Here is a 17,246-nt window from a genome sequence, read left to right as displayed (position 1 = left end):
GTGGACTGAGGCCTACACGGCTGGCAGGGGGCCAACACGAGAGGCCTAGCTTTAAAAAGGGCGCGAAGGCCTTCGCGCCGAAAAAGATCGCTGCGTAAAATTTCTTAAAGGGGAAGCGATCGACTAAGTCCAGGAGACTAGAAGGCGTCTCACTCCGCAGGAGGTATTTCTTAAGCCCTTAAATATTTTTGTATACAATAAATAATCAATAATTCAATAGGTAAATACTTGCACTAGGACCTCCAGGCCAAAGGATTAGAAGAATCCACAAGCGGCCGCAGGAATCGTAACCGGCAAAACCGCCGGGGGAAAACGAAACCGCAACTTCTCCCAAGGAAAAAAGCCTAGCCGCTTTTATTTTTTTTCTTTTTTTGTTTTAAAACGGCTGGCGCAATTAGTGCAAGTAAATAATTAAAGACAATAAATCTTACTACTTTTTGAAGGAAAGATCGAAGGGAAGGTGTTAGAATGTTGAACGAGCTATCACAATACAACCGCAGGATATGCGAACTGAGCGAATTCTGGGGAAGGGGCGGATCCGGCAAGCTTTTTTAATACTAGGCTCAGTTCCACCGGATTGGACATGAGCAACCCATGTGACTGCTGGACCCGCTCCTTCAGTACGGAGAAAGAGTAATAAAAATTTGCATGTGGCTTATTGTTAACTCAGAACAAAAATATGGTAGTTCATACAGACTTCCACCTAATTATTACCAGGGTGCATGTGATAATCCAGAAGTGTCAGTTACTCACAGTACACAATCAGGCAGTGTTAATATACTGATATGGGAAATTCAGTGAGAGATAAGTTGCATACACCAAACCTATCTAAAGGAAACCATGAAAAAGTGAAATGATTTTAAGACCATGCCACTGAGTGGAAAGCAGGATTTTAAGAACCTGTATTTATGACAAAGAATATGGTACAAGTTTCTCTTTTCTCCAAATGCTTCTTTACTTGCTTGTACCTCATATGATAAAGAAACAATTCTGTGAAACAAGAAAAAGGAGTATTGGCTAAATATTGTAGTGAAATCATTTGTTTAAAAAAATTGCCTTTGAAATTGAAGGCTTTCTATTCCATTATTGTCATGGAATCAAATTCTACTTACAGAAAAAGATGCATCTGTATCAATCTGATATTTGGCTGCTATTCCAAAGCGGGTGTTGCTGTTTCCAGCTGTCCAAGCAAGATTGACAGCAGTTTCTAATTTATCATTCACCTTCTGATAAATGGAGCCTCCAAATTCAGTGCCATCATTTCTATAATAGTTTCAAATGTTACATGTCATGAGAATCTTATTCATAAAAATATAGATTAGTTTTGAAAGATATTTTAAAACACTTTAAAATCTTACTATACTTTAAGTTACAGAAAGATTTGCACAATCCTTCCCAATGCAAAGAAAAATATCCCAGGGGCCCAACCACCCCATGTCCCCAATGCAGTAACAATTACAGCGCTACTTCTACCTACAAACACCTCTACTTACAAACTTTTCTAGATAAGAACTGGGTGTTCAATATTTTTTTGCCTCTTCTCAAGAACCATTTTCCACTTACAAACCCTGTTTTCTCCTGGGAGAAAACAGGGCCGGGAAAAGCGGGGAGAAGCGGGGAGAAGCCCCTGTGGGGCCTCTCTAGGAATCTCCTAGGAGGAAACAGGGCCAGAAAAGGTGGAGAGAAGCCTCTGTGGGACCTCTCTAGGAATCTCCTGGAGGAAACAGGGCTGGAAAAGGTGGGAAGAAGCCACCATGGGGCCTCTTTAGGAATCTCCTGGGAGAAAACAGGGGCGGAAAAGGCAGGGAGAAGCCTTTGTGGGGCCTCTCTAGGAATCCCCTGGGAGGAAACAGGGTTGGAAAAGGTGGAGAGAAGTCCCTGTGGGGCCTCTCTAGGAATCTCCTGGGAGGAAACAGGGCCGGAAAAGGCAGGAAGAAGCCTCTGTGGGGCCTCTCCAGGAATCTCCTGGGAGGAAACAGGGCCGGAAAAGGCAGGGAGAAGCCTCCATAGGGCCTCTCTAGGAATCTCCTGGGAGGAAACAGGGCCTCCACCCTTCCTGTGGTTTCCCCAATCGCACACATTATTTGCTTTTACATTGATTCCTATTGGAAAAATTGCTTCTTCTTACAAACTTTTCTACATAAGAACCTGGTCACAGAATGAATTAAGTTCGTAAGTAGAGGTACAACTTTAGATGTATTTTCTGCATTTTTATAGCTAATGAACACATGTGAGTAAAAACAGATGAATATTCAATATGAGTACAGCTAGTCCTCAACTTACAACCATATGTTTAGTGATCATTCAAAGTTATAACGGCACTAACACTAAAAAATGTGACTTATGACTGTTTTTCATACATGACTGTTACAACATCCCTATGGTCTTGTGATCAAAATTCAGAGGCTTGACAACTGACATATTTTTATGACTGTTGTCATATCTCGTGGTCGTGTGATCACCTCTTGCAACCCTCTGACAAGCAAAGCCAATGGAGAAGGCCAGAATTCACTTAACTATTGCAGTGGTTCATTTAACAAGGAAGGTCGTAAAATGGGGTAAAAATCCTTTAACTGTCTTGCTTACAGACAGAAATGTTGTGCTCAGTTGTGGTAGTAAGTTGAGAACTACTTGTAAAGCAAGAGTAGCAAGAGAATTTGAATTAATTCCTTTTCTTGTGTACTTTGGAATCTATTGGGTTCCAGAGAATGGAACATAGTCAGGGTTTTTCAGTGACCTTCAAATTATTATTTTTTAAAGTACATTTAGGGCACTAATTCTAGAAATAAAAGTGATCTAAGTACAGAAATATGACGTAGAACTAAATCTCACTGAGTACCATTCATCCTGCTTTTCTATCAGTCCTTTTCCACCTTTTTGCTTATGCAGGCCACTACACAATTGCTTGAAGACTCCACAGCAAGTGTCAAACACCAAATGAAATTCATTTAATTGATTACCGAAATCTCAGGATATGTTCCTATCAAACCTTGCAAGATATGAATAAGAAAGCCAAATTCGGATAAGATTTGATGATCTCCCGAGATTATTTATTTTATACCTTCCAGGGATTACTGGCAGTGCTTTTGTAGATCAATGCAAGTGGATCATGATCCAAACTTAACTCTATTCTCTTTTGTTTAATTATTTGGTTTTCAGTTTATTCTAAAAAGTATGTTCTACTTTCAGAATGCAATACATGTTTAGATAAAAACCAAAAACAGAAAAACTGTGTACATTTATCCTAATAATTTCTCCACCATCAGTTCAGCTTGACTCCTGATGATTTCATAGATTTGATTATGTCTGTCTGTCTGTCTGTCTGTCTGTCTGTCTGTCTGTCTGTCTATCTATCCATCCATCCATCCATCCATCCATCCATCCATCCATCCATCCATCCATCCATCCATCCATCTATCCATCTATCTATCTATCTATCTATCTATCTATTAGATTTTTATGCCGCCCTTCTCCTTAGACTCAGGGCGGCTTACAACATGTTAGCAATAGCACTTTTTAACAGACCTAGGCTATTGCCCCCACAATCTGGGTCCCCATTTTACTAACCTCGGAAGGTTGAGTCAACCTTGACCCGGTGATGAGATTTGAACCACTGACCTTCAGATCTACAGTCAGCTTCAGTGGCCTGCAGTACAGCACTCTACCTGCTGCGCCACCCCGGCTCTCTATGTTTTCTTGGCAACCACTTGCCTTTTTTCCCCAGACATTTTGTTGACTTCCCTTATGAACCTTAAAACCATGGGATTTCTTAATAAAATACTAAATGTCCAACCCTGCTTACTTTTGCAATACTTGGTCAGTAAGATTGCAAACAATTTGTAAAAACATCAAAATTCAGTAAAACTATTGAAAATCCTTACCTAATAGCTTGAAAGCTTCTTAAAGTGGGAAATCATTTGAGCTATTATTTTTAAAAATAAAACAGCTGATCAGCTTAGTCCCATGCTTATGAACTCCAGATGATTTTAGGGATTATTTTTTTTAATACAGAAGAATACAAAATATATGTACAGTGGTACCTCGTCTTATGAACTTAATTCGTTCCGTGATGAGGTTCGTAAGGTGAAAAGTTTGTAAGATGAAACAATGTTTCCCATAGGAATCAATGTAAAAGCGAATAATGTGTGCAAGCCCAAAACTCACCCCTTTTGCCTTACGCCACTCGGAATCCCCGCCCCTGGACTTATGTTGCCAGCCGAAGCACCCGTTCTTGCGCTGCTGGGATTGCCCTGAGGCTCCCCTCCCTGGGGACTTCTGTGTTTTTGCGATGCTGCGATTTCCCTGAGGTTCCCCTCGCTGGGATTCAAAGCAGTGCAGGCAAAAATGGAATCCCAGCGAAGGGAGCCTCAGAGAAATTGCAGCATTGCAAAAACACGGAACTCTGGAGGTGGGGTTTCCCATTGAGGGGAGCCTCAGGAGAATCCCAGCAGCAGAAAAATGGGTGCTTCGCTGGCAGCGGAAGTCTGGAGGTGGAGTTTCCCAGCGAGGGGAGCCTTCAGCTGGCAACAGAAGTCCGGAGGGGGGGCATCCCAGCGACGGCGGCTTTGGTTCGTAAGGTGAAAATAGTTCAGAAGAAAAGGCAAAAAAATCTTAAACACCGGGTTCGTATTGCGAAAAGTTCATTGGATGAGGCATACGTAAGACGAGGTACCACTGTACTGTTATTCCTTCATGAAGCATCTATCTCATGCATCAGCTGCAGTGACCAGGAACTTTTTAATGGTTACTCTGATGCTGTACATTGGGACTAGGACTTTTAGGGCCAAGGAGAAAAGGCAGCAACCAATGGCTGGGACACGGAAGGCTGGGAACGGAACAAGTTTGGCGAAGTGGAGGAGGCTAAAAGTCCCATTCCGTGTACATTAGGGTTGGGGTGGCACAGTGGTTAGAGTGCAGCACTGCAGGCTACTTCAGCTAACTGTTAGCTGTAATTCAGCAGTTCAAATCTCACCACAGGCTTAAGGTTGACTCACCCTTCCATCTTTCTGAGATGGGTAAAATGGGGATCCAGATTGTTGGGGGCAATAAGCTGATTTTGTAAACAGATTAGAGAGGGCAGTAAAGCACTCAATTGCTATTATTTTATGGTTCTTGTTCCTAAAGTGAACAAGATTCTTGTTCCTAAAGTGAAAGATTAGAACAACAACATCACACTCATTGACAATGAGATCTTCTCCTTCCATCTGTGCTGTAGTACTTCTTTATTCATATAGCACAGCTTCATTCTGATAGAAGACTGTGGGGCAGCAAAGAATGAAGAGCCTCGATGGTGCAGTGCAAGCTATTTCTGCTGATCACCGGCTGCCAGCAGTTTGGCAGATCAAATCTCAGTAGGCTCAAGGTTGACTCAGCGTTCCATCCTTCCAAGGTCAGTAAAATGAGGACCCAGATTGTTGGGGGCAATGTGTTTTCTTTCTGTAAACCACTTAGAGAGGGCTGTAGAGCACTATGAAGCGATATATAGGTCTAAATGTTATTGCTATTACCCTTACATGATTTTCCTGACAATAAAAAAAAATCAGTTCTCAAAGTTCTAATTATGTCAGCAAGACCCTATCTTTGGATAATGATTTTCACAATATGGTATTATTTTGATACTGTTAACATTGAATCAAAAATGGTTTCTTAACTCAATTTCTTACTGAGACTCAAAACAATATTCAGGTTACTTTCAACCACAAAATGTTTTAAAACTGCTGCTCTACTGCTTGAGATAGGAACGTACAGTATATCCCCCCAAATCTTTTAGATTTTGTTTTCTATAAACCCCAGGAAGTATATATCCAGTGGCAAGGGGTCACATTATGGTCTAAAATATTGTTTATTCCTAGTGTATTATATACGGATATTATATTGTATACATCATTATTATGCATTCAGAAAGTACTAGTAGTAGTAAGATCATAAAACAGGGTAAGCAAAATGTGACCCTCTAGTTGTTACCTGAAGTTCAGATATACCAATAGTTCTACCAAGGCAATAGTATGGAACTCTGGAAATTATACTTCAGCAATATTGAATTACATGAGTTACGGGATTGTCCCCGGCCGATATGAATGATTGAATAGTATGAATGTGGATTCATAAGTGGTAAGTGGTTTTAGATTTTTGCGTAAGTGGTTTTAGATTTTTCACTAACTTTGTATATGTCTTTTAAATAATTAGATTTCTCATGTATATTATGTTTATTTACAATGTTGTAGGCCACTCTGAGTCGCTTCGAGAAGGGCGGCATAGAAATCTAATAAATAAATAAATAAATATTGGTGGGATGGAAGGTAGGAAAAAGGTTCTCCATCCCGTCTCTCCAAAATTGCTCCTTATAAGGAAAACTATGCAGTACACACACATCTACAAAATTTGTCCTTTCAAAACTTGTATTTAGAATATCCAAAATACATTTATCTTTCTCTCAGAATTTTTTTAATGTAAAAATATACTGAAAATAATTTCTTCATTTTCCCCAAGCTTTTTCTTTTGGTTATAAATTTTCATTCAGCTACAATATTATCAGTACTTACACATTAGTGTGAAGTTGAAACTCATCAGTTTTATAGCCAACAGCAAAGTTACTCTGAGTTATTCTGGTTTTTGTTGTCTCAAAAGTCATTTGGTAGCCAGCCAGCCAGCCTTCATAGCCAACGACAAAGGCACCACGTACTGAAGGACCCGCAATATCAAAATCCATATCACAGCCCACATTGATATTTTCCCGCTTGTATCCAGACTTGATTTTAGCATTCTTCTTTCTAAATGGGAAAACAACATATTGTATTGCTATTTTTTAAAATGTTCAGGGAATCTCTTATTAGTTGCAAAGGAGGATGATAACATACATTTTGTTCTGATCTCAAGAACATAGCAAACAAAGAGCATAGGAAATAGACCAAGTAAAAATGTATAATTACTCTACTTACCAGCTGCCATCAACATCCTACAAAGTTTACTTGACTGTCAGATTTTGCTTTCCATAACACCAGGACATTTTTATAACCCATTCTTGGCTTGAGAACTATATATAGGCTATATATAGAACTATATATAGTTCTCAAGCCAAGAATGGGTTATAAAAATGTCCTGGTGTTATGGAAAGCAAAATATGACAGTCAAGTAAATGGTATATATATATATACCATTGCTAGCAATAAAATAATATATTATTGTGTAACCCAAATGACTTACTCTAATTTAGATAAGAGAGATACAATGGTTTGATAAAATGGATCTTCAAACAGTTTAGCATAGAACAAAGCATTTTGTAATCATGGATAGAAATGAAGAAATAAGTGAAAGGAAATAAACTAAGAGGGCAGGCAAGTAATAGATGAACCTGAGAATTGAGCAGAGCAGATGTATTGGTTACGGCAGAAGATGGCAGGTTGAGAGAGGATGCCATCAACACTGTAGAGGGAGTTCTTATGATCCAAAACAATTCAAAGATTTCAGGCTCCTGTCCTTGAGATTCTATGACTTCTGGACATTCTTTTAGAGTATTGGGTAGAAACTGGGATGGTATACCTTTATATGCAAGAATGTATCTTCCTGCTCTAAAAGCAGAATGATATTGCAGAAAGAGGAAAGGTTAAGGGCAGCTACTTGTTACTCTTCTCATCCCTCCCATTCCTGCTACTTGGTCACTTTTCTATGTGCTTTCTAATCCATTCTTCCCATTTCCAAACTCTTAATAGATGTCCAAAAACAACTCAAAAAGGCTGTAATAGAAATTTCCTAACAACCACCCCCCCCCCCAAAAAATCCCCAAAAGTAAGCAGTCCGATAGAAGCTTGTTTGGCTAACAAACTTTATGAAAAACCTAACGTTTCTTTAAAACGGCAAAAACAATTGGAGAAAATAACTATTTCCCCCATACATTGTACAATCTATAACAATTTGGTTTACAAATCAAGCCTGAGGAAAATAAGCCTCCAAAACAGTATGGCTGATAATACAGAAAGGAAGAAGCTAACAGTTCAATAGCATTAATGAAATCTTGCACTGTCAACTTCTGGCACATCTATTTATTATAGGCAGAAATTAGCAATAATAAGGGAAATACACTCAAATATTAAATATTTTTAAACAGCATTACAATTCAGAGCTGGAATTAATATATATAATGTGTTAGAAGATGGAAGGAGTCAGTTCTTGTCTGAAATAGTACAATTTTTACTTTATAAATGGAAGACATTTATATACCACCCATTCCCAAATTTGTTCATCCTATATGCATGATAGTGAACCTATGGTACGCATTCCACAGGTGGAATGCAAAGCCCTGTCTGCAGGCCTGCCAGTTGCCACCCCACCCCAGCTCCACTGCGTGTGCATGGGTGCCTCCCACCGACCAGCTGGTCTTCTGGTCTCTGCTGTGCATGCGTGGTGAAGAAGGGCTTTCTCCGATCTCCTCAGATTCTCCCCATCGCGCCCTACCTTTTTCCTACATTTCTTCTGCTTGTGCCTTCCCTGATTTCTGCAGATTTCCCCCAGCATGCCCTACCTTTCTCCTACATTTCTTCCACCTGTGCCTTCCCTAATCTCCACAGATTCCTCCCAGCACACCCTACCTTTCTCCTCCATTTCTGTCACCCATGCATCATCATCATCATTATTATTATTATTATTATTATTATTATTATTATTATTATTTATTGGATTTGTATGCTGCCCCTCTCCGCAGACTCGGGGCAGCTAACAACAGTGGTAAAACAACATGAACAATCCAATTAATAAAAACAACTAAAAAAACCTTATTATAAAAAAACCATACACACAAACATACCATGCATAACTTGTAGTAGCCTAGGGGAAAAGGATAACTTAACTCCCCCATGCCTGGTGACAAAGGTGGGTCTTAAGTAATTTGCGAAAGACAAGGAGGGTGGGGGCCGTTCTAATCTCTGGGGGGAGTTAGTTCCAGAGGGCCGGGCCGCCACAGAGAAAGCTCTTCCCCTGGGGCCCGCCAAATGACATTGTTTGGTCGACGGGACCCGGAGAAGGACAACTCTGTGGGACCTTATCGACCGCTGGGATTCGTGCGGTAGAAGGCGGTTCCAGATGTATTCTGACCCAATGCCATGTAGGGCTTTAAAGGTCATTACCAACACTTTGAATTGTGACGGGAAACCGATCGACAGCCAGTGCAGGCATTCCCTGATCTCTACAGATTTCCCCATTGTGCCCTTTCACCTCCATTTCGTCCGCCTGTGCCTTTCCCAATCTCCGCAGATTTCCTGCCATGCACCCTACATTTCCCCTCCATGTTTGCTGCCCGCACCAACCTGGAAGCCATAGTCAGTTGGGGGAGCACCCACAAGCCCCCCCCCACCATTTTGGCCCGGGAAGGCCTCTTGCACCAACCTGGAAGCCAAAATGGGGCACAGGGGTACATGTGCAGGAGGGATGGGGTGCATCTGTGGGGGCTGTGGATGCATATGCAGGGAGCACTTGCATTGTATTTGGGGGATTGGGGCATGCACACATGCCTTGGCACATGTGTGCCTGTGCTTTGGGCACTCAGCACCAAACAGGTTAACCATCACTGTCCCATATGATTCTACTCTGCTTATTATAGCTATATATAGCTACTGTGGGTATGCAAAACATTTCATTCAAGTTTTGAGCACTGACCTTCGTGAAACATCCCACCCCAAGTGTAAAATGCGAAGTGCTAAGAATTTTGGGAATGTGTGAAGTTGCAGAAATGCTTTTCTAACATTCTTTTTTTTATATTCACAACACTTCCAAACTCTATGAGGTTTCCTGGTCAAAACTGGTCATTTTGCAAAACTTCCTGCTTAAAAATTCTAAAATAAAAGACTCTGTACACCTCATAAAGTTTTGTATTACTGCAATGGGCCTGGCTCACTTCTAAACAATGTTTTTAATATTTAATAAAAGAACAATAGATAAACATATGGACCAGTTTGCAGTAATGGTTAAGACACAGGCCAGAAACCAAGAGATTGTGAATTCTATTTCTTCCTTAAACACAAAGCCAGGTGGATAATCTTTGGCATGTCACAATCTCTCAGCCCTAAGGAAGCAATTGCAAAATACTACTGAAACCTTCCCAAGAAAAATTCAGGGATTTGTCCAGGCAGTTGTTAGAAGTCAACATTAAATTGAAGGCAAACACACACAGAGATATTGTAATCCAGATTTTCCATAAACTAAGTAATTAATATTAAATGATATTATTATATTGTTAAAATGTACATTACTTACCCAGTGTTAGGTGAGAATGAGGAATCAAAAGTCAATTTTAGTCCATGTGTCAGCTGAAAAGAAATCCAGTAGTTGAATATTTAGTTTGAAAGCAGTTTATTTAAAGATTTAATCAATTAAGATATTCTGCAAGTAAATGGTAATTTACCTGGTCTTCTAAAGTTATTTCTGTTCCTAATGTATTGTCCGTGTTCCACTTTTCTGTAAAAGTCAAACCATATTCTTTCCATCTGTACTTAGTTTCCAAACTTCCAGTTACTTTGCTTGTTTCTGTATTTGCAGAACCTGAACTTGTAAATTCCTGAGATCGAAATAGAATATTTTTATTCACAATGATACCTTAGATGAGATACCCATGTTCTGTGCTATGAAGAATGTTATAATCTATATGATGGGGGGGGGGGGAATCTCATTTTGATTTTTATATGTCAGTTGCACTAATTCTGACACCACTAGAAATGATAAGCATTTGTCATTGGAAGTAAGTAACAATCAACATCTCTCACCTACCAAACCCATGTACTATAACACATACAATAATGACATGGTGAAAGGCACAATCTTGAATAACCCCAATTCATGATTCTGTGGAAATTGGATAATTACAAAAAAACCCAAAATATCATAACATAGTAAAATGCAAGTTAAATTCCAGAATAGTCAAGAGATAAAATTCAAGCTTATATTTAAATAACAAAATGCATGCTCAGCTTTTCCTACTCACCAGTCCATTTTCAGATTTTGTTTTCAAATCCAATTTTATTAAACCAAATCCTAAACAAATAAAATTAGACTAATATTAGTAACATGCAGGGCAAGAGAAAATAGGCGTTGATTGCTTACCTGAACGCCTCTTCTCGTACGGTGAGCGGGTACAGCAGTCACATGGGTTGCTCATGTCCAATCCGGTGGAACTGAGCCTAGTATTAAAAAAGCTTGCCGGATCCGCCCCTTCCCCAGAATTCGCGAATCCATAGACTAGGCTCAGTTGTGAAGCTCTGCAGTGTTCAACTATCATTGTTAGAGGAAGAAGGATATAGAAAGGTAAAGAAGACACATACAAGGGCGGGAAGTGACTGCTGTACCCGCTCACCGTACGAGAAGAGGCGTTCAGGTAAGCAATCAACGCCTATTCTCCGTACTGAAGGAGCGGGTCCAGCAGTCACATGGGACATACCCAATAGATGGTCCCTAGGGTGGGATTAGATTGCTATCGTGTGAGATAACGGATTGGAGTACCCTTCTGCCGAAGGCAGCGTCCGCTGAAGCGTAAGAATCAATCTTGTAGTGCCTGATGAAGGAATTTGGCGAGGCCCAAGTGGCTGCTTTGCAGACCTCCTCCAACGGGGCTTGAGTCGCCCAAGCGGCCGAGGTGGCTGCGCTCCTGGTGGAATGCGCTGTGATGTTCCTTGGAACTGAGAGGGAGGCCGACTCATAGGCCTTAGATATAGTCCCTCTGATCCAACGGCCTATTACTGTTGAAGACACTTTGGCCCCCATGACTCTGGGATGATAGGCTATAAAAAGTGCTTCTGACCTCCGAAAGGGTCCTGTGCGTTGGATATAGATTCTCAGCGCTCTGGTGAGATCCAGGGTGTGCCATCTAATCGCCAAGGGATGGTCTCGTTGGAGGCAGAAGGAAGGTAGGACAATATCCTGAGATCTGTGGAACATGGAACTAACCTTGGGTAAGAAGGTGGGGTCCAGTCGCAAGACTACCTTGTCCTGATGGAATTGACAAAGGTCCTGTCTGATTGAGAGGGCAGCCAGCTCCGAAATGCGTCGGGCAGAGGTAATAGCCACCAGGAATGCTACCTTAAAGGATAAGTACCTGAGGGACGCCGATTTTAGGGGTTCGTATGGTGCCTGCGTGAGGGAATGGAGAACCCGTGGCAAATCCCAGGATGGATACCTGTGGACCTTGGAAGGTCTGAGGTTGGCTATGCCCTTGAGGAATTCCTGAACTTCAGGGAAGGCTCGGAGAGGCTGTCTGCGGAGGCCCCCTAGGACAGATGAAATGGCAGCCAGATGACGCTGGAGGGTACTGGTGGAAAGTCCTTTATGGAAGCCTTGCATAAGGAAGGAAATAATTCTGTGTATGGGGATGCACAGAGGGGAAAGACCTTCCTGTAGACACCACTGGTGAAATTTGGACCACGTGTGGTCGTATATTCGATTGGTCGAACCCCTTCTGGCCTTTAAAATGACCTCCACTGAGTCGGGGTCATGACCACGCAGTTCTAAGTCTCTCCTGATAACAGCCAGGCAGTGAGGTGGAACCACTCCGGGTCTGGATGGAAAGAGGCCCCCTGCTGCAGCATATCCCCCGAAACGGGGAGTCGCCAAGGGTCCTGGACGGACAGCTGTTGGAGATCCGCGAACCAGGGCCGGCGGGGCCAATGAGGGGCGATTAAGATTACTCGGGCCCTCTCGGTGAGGACCTTGTGAATCACGTCCGGGAGGATTGGAATTGGAGGAAATGCGTAGAGTAGGCCTGGAGGCCATGGACTCCGGAGGGCATTGATTGCTTCCGCTCCCGGGGATGGAAATCTGGAAAAGAAGCGAGGGAGTTGGGCGTTCGCATTGGTCGCGAAGAGATCCAGGATTGGTAGGCCGAATCTGAGGCTGATTTGATGGAACAGGTCTTGGTGGAGGTTCCACTCTCCTGGGTCTATCGTTGCTCGGGATAGCCAATCCGCCTGGACGTTGAGGCTCCCCGAGATGTGATCGGCTAGGAGCGACTGGAGATGTTTTTCCGCCCAGAGGCCCAACTTGAGGGCCTCCCTCATGAGAGCCTTGGATCTCGTGCCCCCCTGTCTGCAGATATGGCTTTTTGTGGCAATGTTGTCGGTGAGAATGAGAACGTGCCGGTTGGGAATGCGAGGAGAGAAATGCTTCAGAGCCAGGGAAACGGCTCTTAACTCTAGCCAATTGATTGGCCTGGAAGCTTCCTCTGGGGACCACGTGCCCTGGGCTATCATCCCCTGGGCGTGGGCGCCCCATCCCGATAGACTGGCATCTGTGGTGATGACAAATTGATCCGGGCACCTGAACGGGGATCCTCTGTCCATGGCCGGAGACTTCCACCACTTGAAGGATCTGCGAACACTTAGTGGGATGACAATGCGCCGATTTGAGTTGCTGTGCCCCGATCTCTGAAAAGGTAACAGGAGCCACTGGAGTTCCCTAGCATGAAGGCGAGCCCAGGGAATGATGCCTATGCATGACACCATCTTCCCCAAAAGGGAAGAGAGAGTTACTATGGATACTGAAGAATTAGATAAAATGTTAGAAATTAACTCCACTATACTGAGTTTTCTCTCGGGAGAGAGAAAAACCTGGGAGGATTCTGAATCAATAATGGATCCCAGGTGAGAAATGGATGTGGAAGGTTGGAGGTGACTTTTATCAAAGTTGATGGAAAATCCATGGTCCTGAAGGACTGACATGGTGACAGAAAGGTCAGTTTTCACTTTCTCTAGGGAGTTCCCATGAACCAAAATATCATCAAGATAACATAAAATGTGGATGGGAAACGCCCGGATATAGGCCGCCAGGGACCCCAAGAGCTTTGTAAAGACCCGAGGGGCCGAGGAAAGGCCAAATGGCATCGCCCTATACTGGAAATGCCTGCCTTGAAAGGAAAAACGTAAAAATTTTCTGTGGCATTTGGCTATAGGAATGTGAAGGTAGGCCTCAGTGAGGTCTAAGGAGACCATGAAATCTCCCGTGTGAATGGCGGCCAAAATAGAAGATAAGGAGTGCATCTTAAACTTCCTATATTTGATGAATAGGTTTAGTTTCTTTAAATCCAAAATAGCTCTCCAACCTCCGGAGGACTTTGGAACCATAAATAGGATGGAGTAAAAACCTAGGCCCTTCTGACCGGAAGGGACCGGTTGAATGGCTCTGATGGACAATAGATGAGAAATGGCCTCCTCCATACGGTTACAATCTGAGGAGGACCTGGGAGAAGGGCAGGAAATAAAACGTTTAGGGGGAGGAGAAATAAATTCTAAAAGAAGGCCTGTTTGAACAGTGTCAATGACCCAGGGGTCCTTGGAGGTGAGACGCCAATTAGAGGCGAAATGAGCTAGACGACCCCCTATGGGAATAGAGGGAAGATTACCATCTAGGTTTTTTTGAAGCCCTGTTAGAGGAAGCTCCCCTTTGGAAGCGAAACCCTCTACCCCTGGAGTTCCTACCTTGGGAACGAAAGCGGGGGGAATACTGACCTGAAGATCTCTGATAGGAAGCCGCTTGATCTTGCTGGCGCCCTGGGCGACGAAAGGACTGCGTTTTGGTAGCCTTTTTTGTGGTTGGACCCAAAACTTTCTTCTTATCCGTGGTTTCCGTGAGGAGTGGATCCAGAAGATCACCGAAGAGAAGGTCGCGCTTTAAGGGACCCTGGGATAACTGCCACTTCTGGCGAACTCCCGCTTGCCAAGGGCGAATCCATAGGAGTCTTCTTGCCGTTGTAGAAGCTGCAATAGACTTAGCAGAAAATCTAGTAGATTGCAAGGTGGCATCAGCCACGTACTGGGCAGCTGCAAAGACCTTGTTGAAGTCTTGTTGACCTCTCAAGTCATCGGGAGGAATATGCTGTTGAAGTTGGCGAAGCCACAGCAGCATGGCTCTGGAGAAAAAGGAAGCCGCTGCAGAACTTTTAATGGCCCAGGAATCAGCGGTGAATCCTCTTTTGAGCATTTGCTCAATGCGCTTGTCCTCTGGGCGGAGGACTTCCTCCGCCTCGCCTGGCACAGCCGCTGCCGAGTGAAGGATCTTGACAGGTTCATCCGGTTTGGGAAAGGATAGAAGCTCTTCATAGGAAGAGGAAAGTTTGTACAACTTTCTGTCCTTGGTGGAGGGATTAAGGCCAGAGGCTGGAAATTCCCACTGTTTGAGTAAAGCATCTTTAAACAATTTAGGCATAGGAATTACCTCGTTATCCTCCTGTTCCTCTGTGAAGTAGGGTAAATTCTCCTCCGGGGGATCAGTGGAAGTGGAGGCTTGTTTCTCCTGGGCCGCTAATCCCGTAGAAATTCTAGCTTTGAGGAGGAGAGATTTGAATAATTGAGAAGGAAAAATAGTAATTGGAGAAGGAACCTTTATTTGGGATTCCTCATCATCTGATAAGCCTTGAAAAGGATCCTCATCATCCTCCATATCCTCATATTCGTCCTGGGAGGAATCTGAATCATCCTGAATAGGAGCTCTGACCGCTGGGGAAGAACCCAAGGGGCGGGAGGGACGAGAAGGAGGAGGAGGTAAGGGAAGCTCATTGATGGTGGAGAGTTTGGCATCAATGGCTTTGGACAACACAGCAAAAATAGATTGGAACTCAGGAGGTAAACTGGAAATATCAGCAGAAATGGCAGAAGAATCCCTAAAGGCCTGGGAGGATCCTGGCTGGGGGGAATCTTCAATAATATCTGGTTCCTCTGGACCTATGCCCCATAGGTTAGGTTGGGGTCTGTCTAGGTTTGGCTCATCCAGAGATAACACAGGGACCCCAGAAGGAGGTAGACTAGAAGCCTCTGGGGGGTCTTGACTACTGATTACTTGGGCCTGCACTTTCAAACGTTTTGCTGATTTGTCATGAATTTTTTGTAGGGCTAGGTCCCTTCTCTTCTCGGCCCTGGTGACCTTGGTCGAGGGGCGGGCCCCTGGAGAAGAGGAGGAAGAGGCCTGGGGGATACTAGTAATCTCATCGCCTGTAGGCCTGGCCTCTCTGGGACCTTTAGTTGTGCCTCTCTTGGGAAAGGTAGCCATAGTCTGACAATTAACAGAAGACAAGGCTGAGCCAATAACTGAATAATAAGGAGAAGAATTTCAAGGACTTCCCAAGAGGAATGGATCCTGCTTCGAGGCCTCGAAGCTGCTGAAACTTGAGGACAATCTGGGCAAACCCAGAGTTCGTGCCCCCAAATCCAGCGGGGCCAGCCTCCCTAAACTTTATAATTAAGTAAACCAAGGCACTCTGGTTGGAGGCTTAGCCGGTGGAGAATTTAGCCTGGGACCCCCAAGGCCCGCTCCGGGATCCACGCGGTGGACTGAGGCCTACGCGGCTGGCAGGAGGCCAACACGAGAGGCCTAGATTTAAAAAGGGCGCGAAGGCCTTCGCGCCGAAAAAATCGCTCCGTAATATTTCTTAAAGGGGAAGCGATCGACTAAGTCCAGGAGACTAGAAGGCGTCTCACTCCGCAGGAGGTATTTCTTAAGCCCTTAAATATTTTGTATACAATAAATAATCAATAAATCAATAGATTAATACTTGCACCAGGACCTCCAGGCCAAAGGATTAGAAGAATCCACAAGCGGCCGCGGGGATCGTATCCGGCAAAACCGCCGGGGGAAAACGAAACCGCAACTTCTCCAAAGGAAAAAAGCCGAGCCGCAAACGGCTGGCGCTATTAGTGCAAGTAAATAATAATGATAAAACAAATCTTACTACTTTTGAAGAAAAAAGATCGAAGGGAAGGTGTTAGAATGTTGAACGAGCTATCACAATACAACCGCAGGATATGCGAACTGAGCGAATTTTGGGGAAGGGGCGGATCCGGCAAGCTTTTTTAATACTAGGCTCAGTTCCACCGGATTGGACATGAGCAACCCATGTGACTGCTGGACCCGCTCCTTCAGTACGGAGAATAAAATAAACAGTATAATCATAAATAAACATTATAACATTTGCACTTCCTATGTAGGAAGAAGAGCATTTAAGAAATCAAGTTTATTTGGTTTGGTTTGGCTTCTTTTAGTCACACTGAATATTGCTCTACTCTATGGCCACTGAAAATATTTAGGGTGTTTCCAAATGATGCTTTGCAATCTAGCCAGCCTTATTTTTGGAATTCTACCGGGAATGCATCATCCTTTGGAATTTATTTTCCCATTATTTTTTCAGTATTTTGAAAAAATATTAAAAAATAAAGCCCTTTCAAAAGAAAAAGAAAAAAAAAAGTTAAACTGTGCTTTGTGAGTTTCAGCACCCCCTGCTT

At 43.2% G+C, this 17,246-nt stretch overlaps 1 protein-coding gene across 1 annotated transcript in view; it reads right to left on the bottom strand.

The window, feature by feature from the left end:
* The window catches only part of VDAC1 (voltage dependent anion channel 1), a 42,039-nt gene that overhangs the window by 9,631 nt on the left and 15,162 nt on the right, over positions 1–17,246 (bottom strand). Inside the window, exons 3-7 of the mRNA XM_070739262.1 lie at positions 10,970–11,019; positions 10,394–10,546; positions 10,246–10,298; positions 6,543–6,770; positions 1,113–1,263 (exon numbers count right to left, since the gene is read on the bottom strand). Coding sequence (XP_070595363.1) covers positions 1,113–1,263; positions 6,543–6,770; positions 10,246–10,298; positions 10,394–10,546; positions 10,970–11,019 — 635 coding nt within the window. The remainder of the gene's footprint in view (positions 1–1,112; positions 1,264–6,542; positions 6,771–10,245; positions 10,299–10,393; positions 10,547–10,969; positions 11,020–17,246) is intronic.

The sequence above is a fragment of the Erythrolamprus reginae genome, chromosome 2 (genome assembly GCF_031021105.1).
Source record: "Erythrolamprus reginae isolate rEryReg1 chromosome 2, rEryReg1.hap1, whole genome shotgun sequence".
Classification (NCBI taxonomy): Eukaryota; Metazoa; Chordata; class Lepidosauria; order Squamata; family Dipsadidae; genus Erythrolamprus; species Erythrolamprus reginae.
This window is presented reverse-complemented; position numbering and strand designations above follow the sequence as displayed.